Raw genomic sequence first — 18,462 nt, 5'->3', positions numbered from 1 at the left:
TTTCATTTTCAGCGTTACAGGCTGTCATGATGGCATTTGTTTGCTCCCATTTCCAGCAGCAGCACTCTCTCTCAACCCTGGTGAGGCGGCAAAGAGGCCCTGATTTTTCATTCAGGGGACCTCTGTAATGAATGGAAAAATATGTCCCCGCCTTGACTTGAAGAGTGGAATGGGACAAGGGAGGAAAAATCATTTCAGGAGCAAAGAGTATAATCTGTCATATTTTATAATAGGGCTACTGCTATCCCAGGCTGGAATCCTGTGCCATGCAATGAAACTGATTTGATTTCCTCATGCACAGGGATGTGAGTTTGGGACTTGGATCAGCCCCCAGCCTGGATGTGCTTGAAGTTAGAGGCTTACCAGATGGGGGCAATGCTCCTTTCATACAGTTATTCTGTGTCTAGATTGAATATTAGCTAAACTCATTCTTCTTTTTGTTTATTTTTATCCATGCTAGTAGCCCGACTCTAGGGATGACAGTATCAGCTTGTCAGTTGGTCAGTTGGTCCAGACTGTAATATCTAATAACTATTTGATGGATTTCCAAGAAACTTTGCCAGTCCCCGGAGGAGTTGCTTATTCTCTGACTGTAGCGCCACCATGAGGTTGATATTTGTGGTTGAGAGTGAAATGTCTTGATTGACATTTCATGGCAGTCCTATTGAATGGATTGCCATGAAAACTGGTACAGATATTCAACGTCCCTAGAGGATGAATTAGAAATACTTTTTTATCCTCTGACACATTATCTACTTTTAGGCATTCAAAATTGGATAGTTAGCAGTAGGAAATAAATGGATTCAATAATGCAGCAGGACGTCTATTCTGGTCATTAGCTGCCTGTCCCTGTGCAGGTCACCTTGATAAAAGGACTGTATAGGTCAGCATGGACAGTTGATTAACAATGAGAGAGACAGCCAGACTGGCAGACAGAGATGGATAGAGGGCAGTGACCTTTCTACAGCCGAGTTGTAAGGTGAACCGGGAAAGCACTGAACAAATTGTCACTGTGAAAGGGCGAGTACCACATCGTAATGACAAGCTCAACAACTCCTCGATGACAGATTGATTTGAGACAATATTCCTGGATTGTCAAGAGGCCCCATTGCTGTCAGTGAGAGCTTTGCCAGTTCCTCCACCCCCTCCGTCTGTCTCCCTTGGCTTCTCCCCTCTCTGTCTCGTCTCTTGTCTCGCCCGCCTTTCTCTTTCCCTCACCCACTCCTCTACTAGCCTCTCCCTCCCTCCTGCTCCTGTCTGAATCGCTCCATTCTGCCAAAACACTCCTGCTACATCGCAGTCTGTCATTGGCCCTCTCCTAAAAAGACCTTGTTGACAAAGGTGCTGGTGTAAAGTGCTTCCCAGTGTCATGGAGATTGGCTGATCCTCAGACTGTACACTGGTGTAGGGTTCCTGGAGACGGAGAAATGAGGGGCACTCAGTGCCTGGCTCGGCCATCACCATCATGACACAGATGTGACCACGACACACAGAGACACACATACTGGTCCAGTCGGTGACAGCATGTCTGGCTCAAAACGGTCTTGTTTACAGCCTCTGTGCTTCTCTGCCAGTCAGTAGAACATCTGACCAACGCAAAGCGATGGTGGCTCGACTTAATAAGACATCTGCATCTCATTCAGCACCTCCAGACTGGACTCCGGCTGTGTCAAATGTAGACAGTGAGCCAAAAGCAGGTCGGATAGTTATGTTTTTACCACTGTGGAATGCAGGAAGGTTGAAGGAGGAGGCATGCAGGGAGTGGCAGGATGTACCTCGCTGTTGACTGATCTTGTTCTTGTTATGCGTAGCCAGGGTTTATTGTCCAGCAAGCATGCTCTGCAGTAGTGGCTCCCAATGTTTTTGGCAATGTCTACTTGTGGCCCATCATCATCTGTTGCATATGTGCAATATATAGGATAGTACCAGAGTACCACAGTGGGTGGCTCAGGAGGTAGAGTGGGTTGCCTGTTAACCGGAAGTTTGGCAGTTCAGTTCCTGGTTCCTCCAGGCTGCATGTCAACGTGTCCTTGGACAAGATACTAAATTTGTACTTGTTATTATTCGGTCCATTAATTTCTGATTCAAGTACTTTTATAAACAGCTTACAGTTTACAATGTTACTCTACATTTAACATTTGAAAGTTTGTCTTTTTCTTCGATTGTATTTTTTAGTAAAATAGTGGTTCCCAAACGTTTTGGCTGCATCCCTTTCAATGTCTGCTTGTGATCCCACAGTTTATGGTCTTAGTGTGCAAAGAGTGAATTTTCCTTCTCACATTGTATTATTTGGAGGATTTTTACAGGCCTTATGAGGTATACATCTTCAGTGTTTCACAAGAAAAAAGCAAAACATTTGAGAAAAGTCAGAAAAAAAACATCATAATATTGTGTAAAAGAAAAATATCCCATTGTTTTATATCAGTTTAATCATCCATCTCGGGAACTCTCAGATTTATCGTGGGATCTGACTGTTTGTGGTCCCAAACACCAGGTTAGTAACCAATGGATTAGAGGAACATTTCGGGGAAAACATTATTATTAATTTTTATAATATTTCCTGCTTTCCTATTTTAGTTTAGTCTAGTTTATGTGTATGTGTACTATATGTAGTTATATAATGTTCTGTTTTGTATTTTTGTTCATTATGTATTTGTGTTATAAGACCCCCTTGAAAATGAGATGATAATAAATTCAATTCAATTCAGTTCAGTTCTGGGTTAGATGGGTTAGGTCTCACTGCCCATCTGGGAGATGTAGGGAACCACCAGGAAGCAGTATGTGGTTAAATACTAATCTAAAGTAAGGACTTTAATCTTTGACAGCCTTTGTTGTCGGTGGCATGAGGACATGCAGATTAATGAGTCTGTTTGCCTCTAAACTTTCATTTCTGTGTGTGTTTATGAGAGGGAATAAGAGACAATACACCAGCGGTCCAGAGCAGCCAAACACGTGTGAGCGTTCACACAATGTCCCTTTTAGTGCCAAGTGGTCGGTCCATCTCAAAAACATATCAGACAGACTGTAATAAACAGGTGCTTGTTGGTGCCGTGCTGTGTATTGGAGAGAGAGAGGTCTGTTTGAGTGAGTCATGTGGCTGGGGCTGAGCCCGGGCCAGGGAGTGGGGTGTGAGATTGTTGGGATTCCTGGTTACTGCCGCCTGGGCCCACCTAATCCCCCTTCACTCCCCCATGCAGCCCTCCTCTCCTTATGAGCTGTGTGTTAAAGGAGGCCTCTCTGCCATCTTAGCCTCTGCTCCCGGCCACTCTCTAAATCAACCCTCTTCTCTTTAACCCTCACCCTACTTCTCTCTCCTCGGCTTGATCTTCATTTCCCTGACCCCTCTTTCTCTGACTCTGTCTGTCACCCTATCTGGCCTTTCTCTCCCTCCCCAGCCTCCCTCCTGTTGCCTCTTACCTGATAAGTGGCCCTAAGCACACACTCGGCCCCTGTGTGTGCACCGAGCCTTTGCCTAATGGAGTGAGATAAAGCAGCTAGAGGGCCCCTCACTGTGCCCTGTTTATGAGAAGGCAAGACTAGGGAATTGCTGACTGACATTCGCATGAAAAGTTATACCACTGAATTAGTCTTTGTGTTTTTTATTTACTAAGAATATCTGAGAAGAGGTGTCTATATTTGTATGTAGATGTCAAAAAGACCTTAGAAACGGTCTTTTTGACATTGTTATTGAAAGATTAGAGCAACATTAAACAGTCTTCCTTAATCTCTATATTGGTCATTCCTGCATTTTCTCTGTATATGTGTGTGTGTATAGTGAACATACACATAACCAGAAAGAGATAAAATTAACATTAAACATTAAACGATAAAGTCGGTGTTATTCTATATTTTTGTTTATACAAATCCTATGAAAAGACTAAAACAAACCTCAGATTAATGCCCCTTGGTTAGTATACTTTCAGTGATGTTATTCAAACAGTAGTAAACAGTGCCCTTGTTGGGGACTATTTCTAGGTGCGTTATATCACATACATATCACTTATTGTAACAGTGTGGCTCTTTAATGTAATGTTTCTGGACAGCAATGGAGGTTTGTGGCACAGAGGAGCTATATGAGGCTTTTGCTACACAGGTAATATTTTCATAGCCATAGTGTTGGTCTGGTATTTGTTATGGGACTTGTCAGAAAAATATAAAATATTTTCAGCCTCACCCTTTAGAAAAGAGAGAGAAAAGAAGGCGCTTAAAAGGTAATATTATTAATAATAACCCAAAATAGTGACAACTTTCAGTTTCTGTGCAGTGGTAGACCAGGTAAAACATTGGAAAAGTGGGCTATAAACTGTTCCATTGCAACTTGTATGCACTATCCAGTAATAAGACAACATGGCCACTCCAAAAAGATCATATGAAAGACCTCTATTAATTCAAGTTAAGGACTTTCCATAACGACTCCGTACTTTTCCAGGCTTGTGGAAGTATGGAAAAGTATGGAGTCCTTATGGAAAAAACCCTAACAGAATTAAAAGGGGCTTTTCATGTATTCAAAGTATCAATAAGTTATAAAACTCTCCCAGAAAATGGTTAGCTGAGGCAGTAAGGCATTTGCTTTTTTCCTGAAGGTTTTATTTCATAAAAGTGTATCAATTATTTATGTTGTTTAGCGGATGTAGTCTTTTGAGGTGGAGCCTGGATTGACAGTAGCAAGGAGTCTACAAACACACACTTTCTCGGACAGAGGCAGCTGGGGCTGGGAGAAGGCAGTCAAGTTTAATGAAATGTAGCTGAGTTCAAAGGCTCCACAGTAGGGCCTGTTAAGGGTAGGTCGCGTGATGGAGATGTTTCCAGAAGGTTTATGACACTGGAGTAATTTCTCTCTGTTTCTTTCCTGTTCTTTTGATGAGGGGGTCGGCAGAAGCCTGTTGTTCTGGAGTCATTAGTGAAGGAAGCAGAGGTAGATTCACTGCAAACAAGGAGCGACGTTATTCCAGTGATTCTGCTTTAATCAGATAGATTGACTGGAGCATCTTATTCTCTTTACCTCTTTCTTTTTATTCCACCCCCTTCTGCTGTTTCTCTAGTCCCTCATGTCACCCAATAGCTCCTCCTGCACCATTCCCACCACTGAATCAGTTGCTATTCAGCCCACATCAGATGGTGCCGAAGAAAGAGCCATTGTCCCGGCTGGTCTTACCCCTCTCTTATCTATTGATTGGAAAGCTGAGAGGAGAAAATAACGGGTATTGATTACCACGTTGGGTGAAGTTGCTGGGCAGGACGTCTGGAGGGGTAAGAAAAGACGGCATTCTTCACCCTCCGCTGCCCCGCTGCTGTCAGAACAGCCTCCACCGCCACTCCACGTATCCAGTCCTCTTTCACCCTGCTCCTTCCCTCCCTCCCTCACCTCAAGTCCTTTCTTGAACTGCCAAGGTGGCTCTCCCCTACTCTTTCTCTCTCACTGTTTTTTGACGATTTTTATCTCCGCTTGTGAAATGTATAGCCAAGCGCAGCAGCAGGCTCTGAACAGAAGCTCTGGCCTTTCACACACTCTCCGAGTGGCAGTGTCTCCCTCACCTTTCGCCTTCACCTAACCCCTCTAGTCTCAAGTAGAGTCACTGGCTCCGGTTTTTAGATTTTATGTAGTTTTTTTGTAATTTTTTACCCTTCCTTCCTATGTTCCTTGAACATCCATTTTGTTATATTGCTGTATTACACAAGTGGTCCTGAGGTTTTAAGAGATTCATGATAGAATATTTCCCTGGTAGCACAGGTTCCATTAAACTTCCTCCCTTATGTTAGAGGTCTGTCTGCCTTGTACGGTCTGCTGAGCTAACACAGTGGTGCTGAGTAGGAGGAAGCATTCTCCAGCTACTATCTGTCTCCCTGCCGTTTATCCTTTAAGTAAATATGGAATATTGAAGACACATTCACTCCGATCAGTGTTTATCTTAGTGATGAATCACTACAGTCTGGCATTGTGCAAAAGACCTTTTGATGCACAAAAAATTCTTGGAGATTAAGGACCAAATCCTTTTTATTAGAAGATGTTTATAGTGTTGTTTGAATACCTGTGTCCTGTATTGGGCATACGGTGTTGCGTGCATTATCAAGTTGTTCTCATTGTGGTTAGTTAAGTTCCAGGTGTTCGCTATTGGAACGGCTGTCAGCAGCCAAGCCAACCCTTTATTGACATGTTTGCAATGACTAAAAGGACCAAAGTACTTTGTATGGGGGGAAAATGCATGTACACATCATTACAAATCCGCAGGTGTTTTTTTAAAAGAGAAAACAAATGAGGAGAGAACATTGCTCAACTCTGACAGCCTTTGTAGTCTGTATTTTCTTTCTTTCCCAACATATTTCCCTTCTCGGATGCCTGCACGTCAGATCAACAGTTCATTAACCCGCTCACAAGGTTTTCTTAACAACTGCTAAATTTAGTCTGTATCGCAAGAATGCCTCTTATTGAATGTGCCCCTTTCTTAAAATAATCCATCACCAAATTGAGCAAAGAAAAACAGAGCTAATTCTGAGAGTTGCCAGGCCTCCTCCTCCTCCTCTTCCTGAGTTATGAAAGATTTCTTTCACACATGGAGCTCAGCTATAATAAGGAGTGCCATACCAATGCTGCAATACGGGAAAGCTCATATGATCATGTGTATCATTTTACATTTACAGAGCAGCTAACAATTCTAACAATTTGAGTAAACACTCACCGGTTTGTCATAGATCTGGCAGATTCCCATTCATCACAGCCTCCGTAGAGAACCATAATGATTAGTTCAGCAACCAGGAGAGAGCCTCTGAGGACTGAAGCTAAAACAGCAGAGAAAAGTGCACCTATAGTATATTTTACCACCATGGTGTCATAACATGTTCTATTCGTACATCCTGAACTATTTATCTCACAATCAAGCTGATTAGGCAAAAATTCCCTAATTCCCTTTTTTCAAAATTGGCTATCATTTTTTACAGAGAGCCTCTGTGTGGTAGTTTCAACTCCAAGGTTAAGAGAACCTGTCCTTGAGAGGGAGGAATAGGAGGAGGGGGAGGAGCGTCCCTATTGAAGAAGGGATGATGGTCATGCACACAGCGCAAATACTTATAAAGTTATTTAGACAATGTCCTTGATTTCAGCACCTCTTCATGCCTTGTTTTTCAAAAGGACTTCAAAAGGTTTTTTTAAGAGCGGAGATGGAGGGAGGAAATCATCTGTTGCACATTCCTCTCACTTGGAGCACCAGCTAAAGCTTTCTGGTCTATTAAGCCAAAAAGCTCAGGAGCTGGAGTCGTCCTAAATAACCCAAGTTCAAGATCACATAGACCTTTATCACAATTAAAGGAATAGTTAGACATTTTGGGAAATACCCTTATTTGTTTTTTTTTGTTTGCTTTGGGAGGTGGGGGTGGTGGTGGGGTTGCGTACAGACCATAAGAGTGGTATCAATCTTCTCATCCAACTCTCCTCAAGAAAGCGCAGAAGCCTATTTCCCACAATGTCAAACTGTTCCTCACACTCACATTACGTCTACCAAACGTAGACGGAACCTAGCCAAAGTTTCACTGCACCCACAACATTAAGCCATCTGATCATATAAATGAAATTAGTAGAAGGAAGCTTACAAAAACACATTTAAAGAAGGATCCTCCACTAGAAGGCTGGGTGTATAATAAGTGGCGAATGCTATGCAAATAACACTGCAGAGAGGTTTTGCAGCGCACCGTTATATGTTTTTCAAAATGGAAAAGAGCATTCAGATGTTTCCTTGTCTCTTTTTATTTTCTGGAGAAGAATATAAAGCTCCAGATCAGCCGTCCAGCTTCCAGAAATCTTTGTTTGACAAGCAGTACCTATGCTGGATCAGTGTGTTTTGACACTTTGCTTCAGCTGAACCTTTGACATGAATCAGGCCTTGTTTTTGTGTCAGTCCCATTCCATTAATCCAGAAGGAAACACATGGTTGAGTGGCTTGCAGGACCCTAAATCTGAAGAGATAACTGAAGCCTATTTGTTCAAGATTTGCCAGAAATGTATTTATGTTTTGACAAGGCAGTTCAGTCTCAGTCCATGTGAGCTCCAACAGCACCATTCCAACGCTGTGACCTGTTTGTGGTCCTAAAGCAGAGTCTGCAGAGTAAGAAACTGAACAGTGAGCACCTCTGTTCTACTTCTGGTAGCTGTGGAGTGAGATATGGGCCAGCTGACAACAGCCGAAAAAGCTGTGGTCACGTTTTCTCCACAGACATAAACAATGACACTTCCAATTTCCTGTGCATGCTGTGGACCAAGAAAGGCCATCCACAGAGAGGAAAGAAAATTCTGAGCATGTGTGTGTATGCGTTCATGCATGGTTGAGAAAGACAGACACTAAAAGGGAAGGAGGTTTTTCATCGGTTTTACGCTTACAGGTTTCACTTATTTTCCACCGAGTTCTGTGGCATGACTTATAAACCTCCTTGTTAAACTTTTTTTTTTTTGTTGAAAATATGAGTAAGTCCAACATTTTTAGCATCGAGGTCACCGGCCCAGCAATCCAGCCTGCAGCTGAGATGCATCTGTTTGCTATGTGATTGATAAAACCAGATGGAGTTACCTGTGACGCCTTCCCCCACTGCAGCCCCATCAGTATAATGAACTTCTTGTTTACCATATGTGTGAAATGCACCAAAGGAATGTGACTCCGTCTATGTGTTTGAGCGTGTGTGTATGTGTTTCGGGGGGCCATGTGTACTTACCCTCCCTATTGTTTTTACTGCTACCAGCCCGGCTATTTGTTCTGAGGCATAGACTGTGCTCTGTGTACTTGTGAGGGCAGTTGCGGCTATAGGGTTTGGTTGCATTTCCTCCCCCTCTCTCACTCCTCCAGTCTCCTGTTTCTCTTTGGTGTCTAGTCTGCTCAGTAATTCGGGGTTTTGTTTAGTTTTTGGTGGGAGTGGGGGTTGGTTAGTTGAACGCCTGGTGCTGTGCAAGCAGCAGCCCAGGCCTCCTAACACCATCACAGGGTGTTTTTGGACCGCTCCACTTCACCAGATCTGAGGGAGCAGACCTGAGCCAATTAAGAGCAGGGAGAACGGGCTGCTGTCCGTCTCTCTGCGACCCGCCCTCCTCATCGCTTTGATCTCTTGCATGCTATGCAAAACCAGAGCTAGAACCACTTTACCCTCTCTGTGCAGGTATTGAACGACAGGGCTTGTCCAATTATTACAATCTGGTTCGGACATTTCTAGGTAATCAGACAAAATATGACAAATTACCTCTATCACAATACATCTGTCCACATCCGAACTGTTTTTAGAAAGGTTTTTAGTGAGGATTCAGATATTTTATTTCATTTGCTGATTCCAATACACTTTTGTTTTGCTTCTTCTTCTCTTATAAAAATGTTTTTGCAATGTCACTTGTTTAGTAAATCCATTAAATTTAGTGGTTATGAAGGAGGAGCCTATAAATTAAAACTTACAGTGACAGTTTTCTAGCAGTGTATAGATTTATTTAGTTTATGTATGCACTGTAACCTGCTCTACCTCCTGAGCCACAGCCGCCTTCCTTTATGTATTGTGGTCTAGATTAGTATTTCAAAAACTGGGAAGAGGACTACCCAAAGGGGTTACAAGCTGATTAACAGGAGAAAAAAGGAGGAAAATTCATTCTTGACCTGGAATTGCAGTTGGTAAAACAATCTTCTCATAAGGTCCATTCAGTAGCTGTGCTGGGACTTTTGATCAAATGACATGATCTTCATTAGGAGATGGAGTTTTCCAGATGTCATGAAAATAGGTGTTCAAATTGCCATTCCTACATACACTTTAAGGACTTCTCGTCTATGTCGGCTTCAAAGTTTTGATTAAAGACAGCAGCTGAATGGCGCTTATGGTAAAATTATTTGACAGCTAAAAAAAAGCAAATTTCTGCGCTGCAAAATATATTTATTTTTCCTTCCTTTGTTCTAATCTTTGCTCTTTTTATGTGAACAGGAAAAATCCCTCTTTGACTGAACTGGTCACAACCGGAAGAGGTATACAACCTGTGACAAGGGGTCGCAAGTAGACATTGCATTGTTTGAAAGGGTCATAGGTCACAATGTTGTGAGTCACTGGTCTAGATGATGTTTGATTGTCTGTTTCACCCTGACAAGAATAACATTGTTTTGAATCGCTGTATAATTTGGAGGTTTTGGGCACAAAAAAGGTTAAAGATGTGGAATACCATCTAAAAATATTGGTCTCTGTTATTGTGGGCTGCAGACTCAAACAAATTTTTTTTTCCCTTTTGTGAAACCGTTATCGTGTTTGTGTGTCCTCAGGACCTCCACGGGTCTCTGAGAAGGTTGCTCACAGACAGACTGCCCGGCTCAGGAGCGCCATTAAGCTGCCGTGTCCAGTGGAAGGAGACCCTCCGCCCCTCATAATGTGGACCAAAGATGGGCGCAACATCCACAGCGGCTGGATCCGTTTCCGTATCCTCCGCATGGGCCTGAAGATCAAGGAGGTGGAGGCAGATGACACGGGGACCTACATCTGCAAAGCCACCAACGGCTTTGGTAGCGTTAACATCAACTATACACTCATCGTCATCGGTGAGTGTAAATGGAGTCATATGCATCACATTTGATAGTCTGTTTAACCTTTTGCTCTGCTCGTTCCTGAGATGAGATTACTGAGGATTGTTAAATGTGGCAGTCTTGTTAAAAAATTCCGTATCTATAAAACGTAAAGTCACCTGTCTGGTAAATAAAACCAGAGACCACGGCGGTGAGTCAGTCTCCTGATTTTTTTACGATCAGAGCGTGTCATCTTTTGCCGTGGTGTTTTGAAGCCATAGTTGTAACACTTTCCTGCAGTCAAAAATCTCACCACAGTTCAAATGTTAAAAGACAGCATTACTCACAGAGGTCGAGCTCTAAAACAAGTGGATTTATGGAGGTTTATTGGTTGATCCTCTCATCTATTGTATGTGTTATAGCCCCTACCTCTCCCTGCCCAAAGTCAACAGCGGCATGGGATATTGTTTCATACCACTTCATCCTCTGTGACTCAGTTGGATCTCAAGCTCTTCCTTTTCCTTAGGCTACACTCTGTGGAGGCAAGAGGTCTGCAGCTCCGCAATAAGAAACACATTCAGCGTAATAGTGCCGGTTTGTCTTCAGACTCTCACAGAACTCTTGAATGGGGCCTGGAGGATTAAGCACAGTCTGAATGAATGTGTTACTCGTTTGTGCATGTGCATATAGCGCATTTCCTCTGCGCTTGAGCAAAGCATGATGAATGAGCGGAGTGGAGCGTGAAGGCTGTGTTTAGTCTAATTACTCTAAGATGCTTAATTAGGGCCAGAGTCGGTGCTCTCTCTCTCTCTCTCTCTCTCTCTCTCTCTCTCTCTCTCTCGCAGGAGAAGCTGTAGCCTGGTCTTCTGACAGCCAGGCTTCAGAGGACGGGCCATAATCAGGCAGATGTGGAAAACACAGAGCAGAAAACGGTGCCTAGTCGAGACTGAAGTTTATTTTAGGGTCCCACTCAATATGAAGTTCTCATTGAGTTCAAAGAGAGGGTGTCTGCTGATTGTGCTAAAATGAAAGGTTGGAGATCGAGGCACCGAGCCAGCTATAATGTCAAGGTCCACACTATAGTTGTGCTATTTAGTATTAAAGTCAGACGTGGCTATGTCTGCGTCTACATTAAACTTAAAGGGCATTCTGAGTTTTTACATACACTGAACACGTCTTTGTGGAACACATTCAGAATCAATCATGTGATAGATAACAACCAGCATGTCATTTTAAGTTTGTTTCAAGACTCTGCCACAATCCTTGGTGCACTTTGATGTGATGGAGTAGGTCTATTTAATGTTTTTCCACTGAAGAAAGTAAATATAGATTCTTTCAAGTGGGGATTGAAGTCTATGTGAATAGAAACAAAAAGGAAGCCAGATAGAAATCAAACCAAAATCTATATGGTCACAGTTCTGATGGCCTGTTCAGGAATGGAGCTGTGATTTCTGCTGTGCTTCTGTTGAACAGTAAATTTAAAAAAAATGCTGTCTCCAAATAGGTACATTGCCTTTGCCTCAACTTTGAGTAACACCTTAAAATCTATCAATGGTCAACAAGAGTGAAGGTCACCATTTCTGACACAGTGTAAGACATTCAAGCAATTCAACAGAAGTATGTAGCATTATTATCAGGTACTTGGTCTTTCTTGTCACCTGTTTTAAAAAATGTTTAAAACAGGTGACACTGTTTAAAGAGAGTGTTGCTGGTGGTGTTGTCATTTATTATTTCTTATAAACCAGAGGAATAGAAATTTGTTTCGGCTGTGACAATCTTAGTGGTCTTTGTAAGCCAAGAAAGAGCTTGCACAAACATAAGAAAATACAAATAAGGGAAAAGGGCCACAAATGTTTCCCTGACCACTGGGCTCTTTAAACATGTGAGACAGCTTATTTTTCTAAATAGATTATTGGTCTGTGCTGTAGAGCCAAATACTGTGCATGCATGTGGGATTCATTTTTGGATTTGAATATTGATTAAAGGCTGGGAGATACAGAACGATGATTTTGACATACAGGAGACACACACAATTAGTCAGTTAATCTCGTTGATAGATAACAACCTTTCCCCCCGCTGGTGTGTTTATGTGGCAGATCATTTGTCTGGTTTGGCTTCTGCAGCAGTGCGACTGAGTGAGAATGAAGACTTCAATGAAAACAGTTTAAGGCCGCTGTGATGAAGCTGGCAGGGATCACAGGGAGATCAGTTCAACCTGACTGCATGCGTTGCTTTACTCCCACTCTGATTACGTTAGGAGAAAATACCATTGGAAGTTCAATCATAAGTCTTTCTTGGAAGCATATTTCCATGCGATTTTTATCAGGAGTGTTTTTTTGCCCTTTATGGTGTTACCTAGAGACTTTCTGGCCTGACTCTTAATCCTGATCTGGTTTGTTCCATTTCCTCCTTGTCCTCTGGTGGTGGTGAGTGCATGACAGACCAACTCTAGATACTAACGGGCAGTCTGCATCTCACAAGGACACCCCTCCCCCCACCTCTTTCTGCTCTCTTGTCCATCATCCCATTAGGTATTGGCAGGCCATCATCACAGCGTTTGTTTTTATAGATAATTGTTCCATCACAGCTGCACTGCATTCTGGGTGCCTTTTTGCCTTAAAAGATTAGGGGCCACAAAATACTTCCAGGATTGAAGTCAATGTAATACCGCCAAATAGTCTGCAATTATCATGAGCAACACTTTCCATTAATGTTGAATCACCTAATTGTTAGCCATTTTAATTTAGTTGCATGCAGTTAACTGTATAGACCTGCTGGGAGGCCTATTATGTTGCTCAAAAAGATCAGAGAGAGAGATTATTTATTTGAAATACTGTAAATGAGGGGTAGCTCCCCACATACAGTATCCATCATGTCAGTTTATTATTTTTACTGGATCACAGAAGAAAAAAAGTAAGAGAGGCAACTGCAGTCTGTAATAGTGCCGGTCAGGGGGAGAAGGGTCGACGAAATCCTGGCAGCTGTTCAAGTTCAAGGCTCAGTGTGGAGAGCATAACTTTTTAAACATCGCTTGGGACCCAGAAGAGAAGCCAAGCAGAAGAAAGACAGTAAGATAAAGAGACAGCGAAGATGTGGGTGAGAGAGTGAGGGGTTCTGCAGAGTGATGTGAGGAGAAGGGGTGGTGGGAGGGGTGGTCCACTGTAGCTGGAGAGATATCCCTCCTCCTATCTGCCAGTGGACAGCCTGTCCTCCCCTGAGCTATCTGAAGAATCTGGTCAGTCAGTGCAACATGGCGCCTCCTCAATCCCTCCAGCTGGCTGTTTGGGCCCTGTTTGGGGTGGTCTCTTGACAACTGGCCCCATCACCTCTCAGCACCCCCACCAGGATAGGCCGATGCGTGCCGCAACCCTCTTCGTCCTCAGCTGCTCAGGCTACAGCAGGCTTCACATGAGCATTAACATGGGATTGTCATATTAACATTTACAGGATTGGATTTTAATGTTTATGTCTACACAGATAATATATTACAGGGCTGATACAGGGCTGGCAGCGCTCATTCTATCTACATGGAGATGTTGGCTCTCGCGGCACATTTTTCTTTTCACTCCTCTCCGGAGACGTTGTCAGGCCAACTGCTGGATAAACTGCCCCGTGTGTGACGGATCACATGTGGTCGCTGTTTGGAGATTTCCACAGTGTGATGCAAGACCACTGCACATAACTTTCCCTGGACATTACAATGTCCCCAACAACATCTGGAGCCCATTGTGCCCTCAAATCATCAGGCCTTTTCCTGTGATTCAGCTGGCACAGGAGGCATGGGGAGAGAGTGCGTAGTGGCCTGTTTCCTGTGGCTGGATTTGTGAATGAAGTGGGAGGGGATGGCGTCAGACCCTAAACACTGTAGCGAGGTCATGAATGGATTTAAGTTGTATGGAAGGAGGCTGATTGCATTTTAAACAATTTGATACTTCCACTTGGAGCATTTGCATGCATAAGCATGGTCTTGAATCATGACTCTTGTAATTGAATTTCCATTCGCATAAGCAACCTTTGATTTCATACAGTACAGTAATCACTGATTCCATAATAAGTTGCAGCTTTTATTTACTTTCCATTACACAGGAAAAGGCCTCTCAGTCACTCTTCACTAATCCTTATTGATTTTATTTTATTTTTCAATTTTCCAAAAATAACAATCATTTGGCAGCCACGAGATGTGCTACCTCACCCCTGTCTGCAGTCTAGTGAGCCAACATTGTGTAAAGACAATAGTGGCAAGGCATAGCTTTAACAGGACAGACATATAAAGAGTGCCATTGTTCCCTAGAATCGCCAAAAAGTAGAGAGGAAATAGATTCAGGGGAAAAAAAGTCAAAAAGAAAACCCCGGTAGTGTGGGACCAAGTTCTGTTTGGATTGGGAGGTTCAGGAACCGGGAGGAATGTGGAGAGCCCAAGTGAGCAACAGAGAAATATTTCTTCCAGTGGAGGCTGTTTTTTAAAGGAATGGGTTATTATAGTTGGCCAGTTAAACCCCTTCAAATAGCCATGACATCATGGCTGGGCTTGGTGCTGCAGGGGACAAACAAAGAAGGGTTTGTACCCAGAGAACCCTAGAGAGCTTTGACGGTTTCGGGGGGACTCAGAGGGAGGCAAACGAGGGGGTTAGAAGTCACATCTGGTCTATTTACCTGACCCAATCAAACCCTGAGAGAGGGAATCAAGCGTGCCAAACTGCATCTAGAAAAATCCAACTTGAGGCTGCATTGAGCATGAACTCAAAAAGAGGTACGAAAGGTACAGAACAGGCTGGTAGTTTTTCCATTTTGTTTTATTAAAAGATACAGTTGACTTGGCCTTTACATATATACATATATTGTGTCTTTCTTTCCCTTCCACTTTGAGATGCTAAGAATGACTTTAGACTATCGTATCTAATGCAAAGCAACACCTCAGTGGTATCATATAAAATAATTTAACAGCAGTGCTTCTGCTTAACGTCTGGCAGATATTGGCGAGGAACCTGAACTGCTCTGTTAATTCGTCAATGCTTAACTCGAAAAGTCGATACGCATCACAAACTGTCGATTAAGTTTCACTCATTATACTTTCTCTAAGCCCTGTCTTAGCTCCGCTGCATGATGTCAGCCAATGACATAAACTCCACAGCTGTCTCCTGGAACTGGGCTTATGAAAACTGATCATATTACTTTCAAATGTTACAGAGTGTGACCCGAGCATGCACCCCGCTTAGAGGAGCCTATCTGTAAATGCTAAATTTACTCAGATAGAGCCAAGAACGCTTTTCTGGGCCTGTTTGGTGTTGGGTCGCTGCCATATGAGCTGTGACAGAACCAGATTCTAAAATATTAACAAGATATATAAACTGAAACATGCTTTTTTAGTGATTTAAAAAGCACAAGGTTGATAATAAATTACCGTTTAATGCTTCAGATTAATGTCAATGCAATATATACATGCAGTACATTACACACCTATGGGCTAGCTTTTTCTGTATAAACAGGAAGGAAGTTGAGTGTGTAAGTTCATTTTTGAACTTATAAATAGTAGTTTGAATAATCTTAACTTAAGGTCTACTTAACAACTTTTGTCAGAGCTTGAAAATGCAGCTCAAAGCTCCAGAAAAAGCCATAATGTTTCAAATCTGGTCTTAAAGTTGGGGAAAGAAAATACAAAAAGTTGTTCTTTGACTCAACAGCAGCTGTTTGATATCATCAACTCAAATGGCCACACATCTTTGTAAAATAGAATCAACTCAAATTCACCCACCATTACCTGCCTTTACAACCTTTACTTCATTTACTGCTTGGCGTTTAAGTAATGTTAATTACGGCCGATATTATCGACCGATATGAGCTAATTGCATTTAATCGGCATAAGCCGTTTATAACAGCAGATATATGACAATTAGAGTCAGAGTTGCATAGTTTCCCACCAGAGGGCGACCAGCTGCAGCACCCCTGTTAACAACACTGCCTCACCACAAAAACCACAGAAGAAAACAATCAGCTGACCAGAGTTTACCCGAGCTTACACGCAGCATGTAGAAACCAAATACAGAGAAGGCTGTGTGAGCGGTGAGTCGGTCTTTTGTCACGTTAATTACATGATATAAACATGAATAATAATTATAATAAAAACAGACTCAATCACTTCTCCTCTCCTGAAAACATTCATGACTTGCTAACCCTCCCGTTTTTCACTGCACTCCCCTGGCTTCCAGCAGCTCACAGCAGTTTAATGTTACGGTATCTGCTGACAGACGTAACTGTTGATTTATTCTGAAACAGTGCGGCAGTTCTAGTGAACGGTCCACATTTGTCTGTAGTTCATCACTTTTAATTATTCTCTAAAATCAGGTAACGTTACAGCAGCTAACGCTGCCTGTTGCTAAATTAGCCACAAAGCTAATGCCATGTTTATCAGTGGAGGAGCGCTAACGTTAATAAGCCGTTAAACGATAGTTTCTGACCTATTCTAAATATATCTGCCAGCTGCCTGTCTGCAGTTAGTCAGCGTGTCTGAAATTATTAAACCAGAGCGGACATGTAAATAAACATGAGCTGAACAAGAATCTAACACGGCTTCCTGTAACTCCTCTATTTGTGACGTAGTAGATGTGAAACGCTGTAGTCAGAGCCGTAATGGCTCTGGTTGTAGTTATAACGTTAGTTAAATGACATCTCAAAGTTGCAGGTCCTCGTTTGTAGAGTCATGTTATATTAGATGCATTCAACAGCAGCTCACTGTATCATAGACGCCATGATTTATACTGATGGTTTCACGTAGCTTTGGTTAGAATTAAAGAGTGCTGATAAAGGGATGAACCAGATGTGAATGTGCTACATTGAAATTATGGCAGATTATGTGTAAAGTGAAATACACATGCTTATTCTCTCTCTGTTTACAGATGGCTGAAAAAGTTGCACATTCCAGCAGCAACTATTTATTGATATGCAATTGTTTACATGTTCACTTTTTGAGACTGTAATCTATTTTATTAACATAATCCATTTAGGAAAAGGTTTTCTAGCCCACATACATACCAGCTTTCGATATCAGCCTGTTCTAAGTGTATTTTATACAGTAAAGGGGTGTACTATCAAAATCATTCCCTAAATATAAATATCGGCTCATAAATCGGCTCTTTTTCACTTTAATATCGGCATCGGCCCCCAAAAACCCGTATCGGTCCGGCTCAAATTTTTAGTTTGTTTGGTTTTACAATAGTTTCAATTCTGTGCTGCAAGATTTCTTTTATCTTAACAACCAACACCTTGCTGTTTTGGTTGGCCCTCAACTGTTGACAAACTGTTGTCCTGCTGTGTTTAACAGATGACTCGGGTTATGATAAAGCTGGACCTGGAGCAGATGATGCGCCACAGTCTGACCCGGGCACAGACACAGAAAAATTTGGTAAGAGCTCTGTTGGCAGGCTATCAGTGATGCAGTTGTAACTCAAAGGACCATGTCAGTGGTTTTGCATGTTTTATCCTGTTTGGAACAAACACATGCACTTGACATCACAGATAAAAATTTTGCAAATCATGCTGCTGTGTTTTTAGATTTTTCCTCCAGACAGCCATTTGTTCCCTTTAATCTGTGAAATGAAACTCTTAGCTGACTCCTAAAACTTGTTTGAGTCGTGGAATCCATTGCAGTGAACGTCATGTCTGCATTTCAATTATGTCAAAGTGACATTTTTGTTATTTGATAACGCAGTTTAAGTGCATTGCTTTATTCTGCAATGATATTGCAACTTTAATAAAACACAATACAGGCTTTACTGTGAAGGATTAGACAACTAGTTCCAATAATCTATCATTTTATTTTCATGCTATATGATAAGAATCAACAGAAAATGCTCAGCAAAAGTGTAAAGTACTGTATATATGTAGTTAAGGAGCTAAAACTTGCAAAAACACTTTAAAATGAGGGTACACTGCCAACTCCAGTCACGTATGCGCACTCATAAGT

General features: G+C 42.2%; 1 protein-coding gene across 1 annotated transcript in view; it reads left to right on the top strand.

Annotated features, from left to right (window-relative positions):
- Positions 1-18,462, top strand: part of LOC123979575 (fibroblast growth factor receptor-like 1) — a 29,350-nt gene that overhangs the window by 6,782 nt on the left and 4,106 nt on the right. The window contains exons 3-4 of the mRNA XM_046063547.1: positions 10,266-10,538; positions 17,821-17,901. Coding sequence (XP_045919503.1) covers positions 10,266-10,538; positions 17,821-17,901 — 354 coding nt within the window. The remainder of the gene's footprint in view (positions 1-10,265; positions 10,539-17,820; positions 17,902-18,462) is intronic.

This window comes from Micropterus dolomieu, linkage group LG11, assembly GCF_021292245.1.
Source record: "Micropterus dolomieu isolate WLL.071019.BEF.003 ecotype Adirondacks linkage group LG11, ASM2129224v1, whole genome shotgun sequence".
In the NCBI taxonomy this organism is placed as follows: Eukaryota; Metazoa; Chordata; class Actinopteri; order Centrarchiformes; family Centrarchidae; genus Micropterus; species Micropterus dolomieu.
The sequence above is the reverse complement of the archived record's forward strand: the minus strand, read 5'-3'. Positions and strand labels throughout refer to the sequence as shown.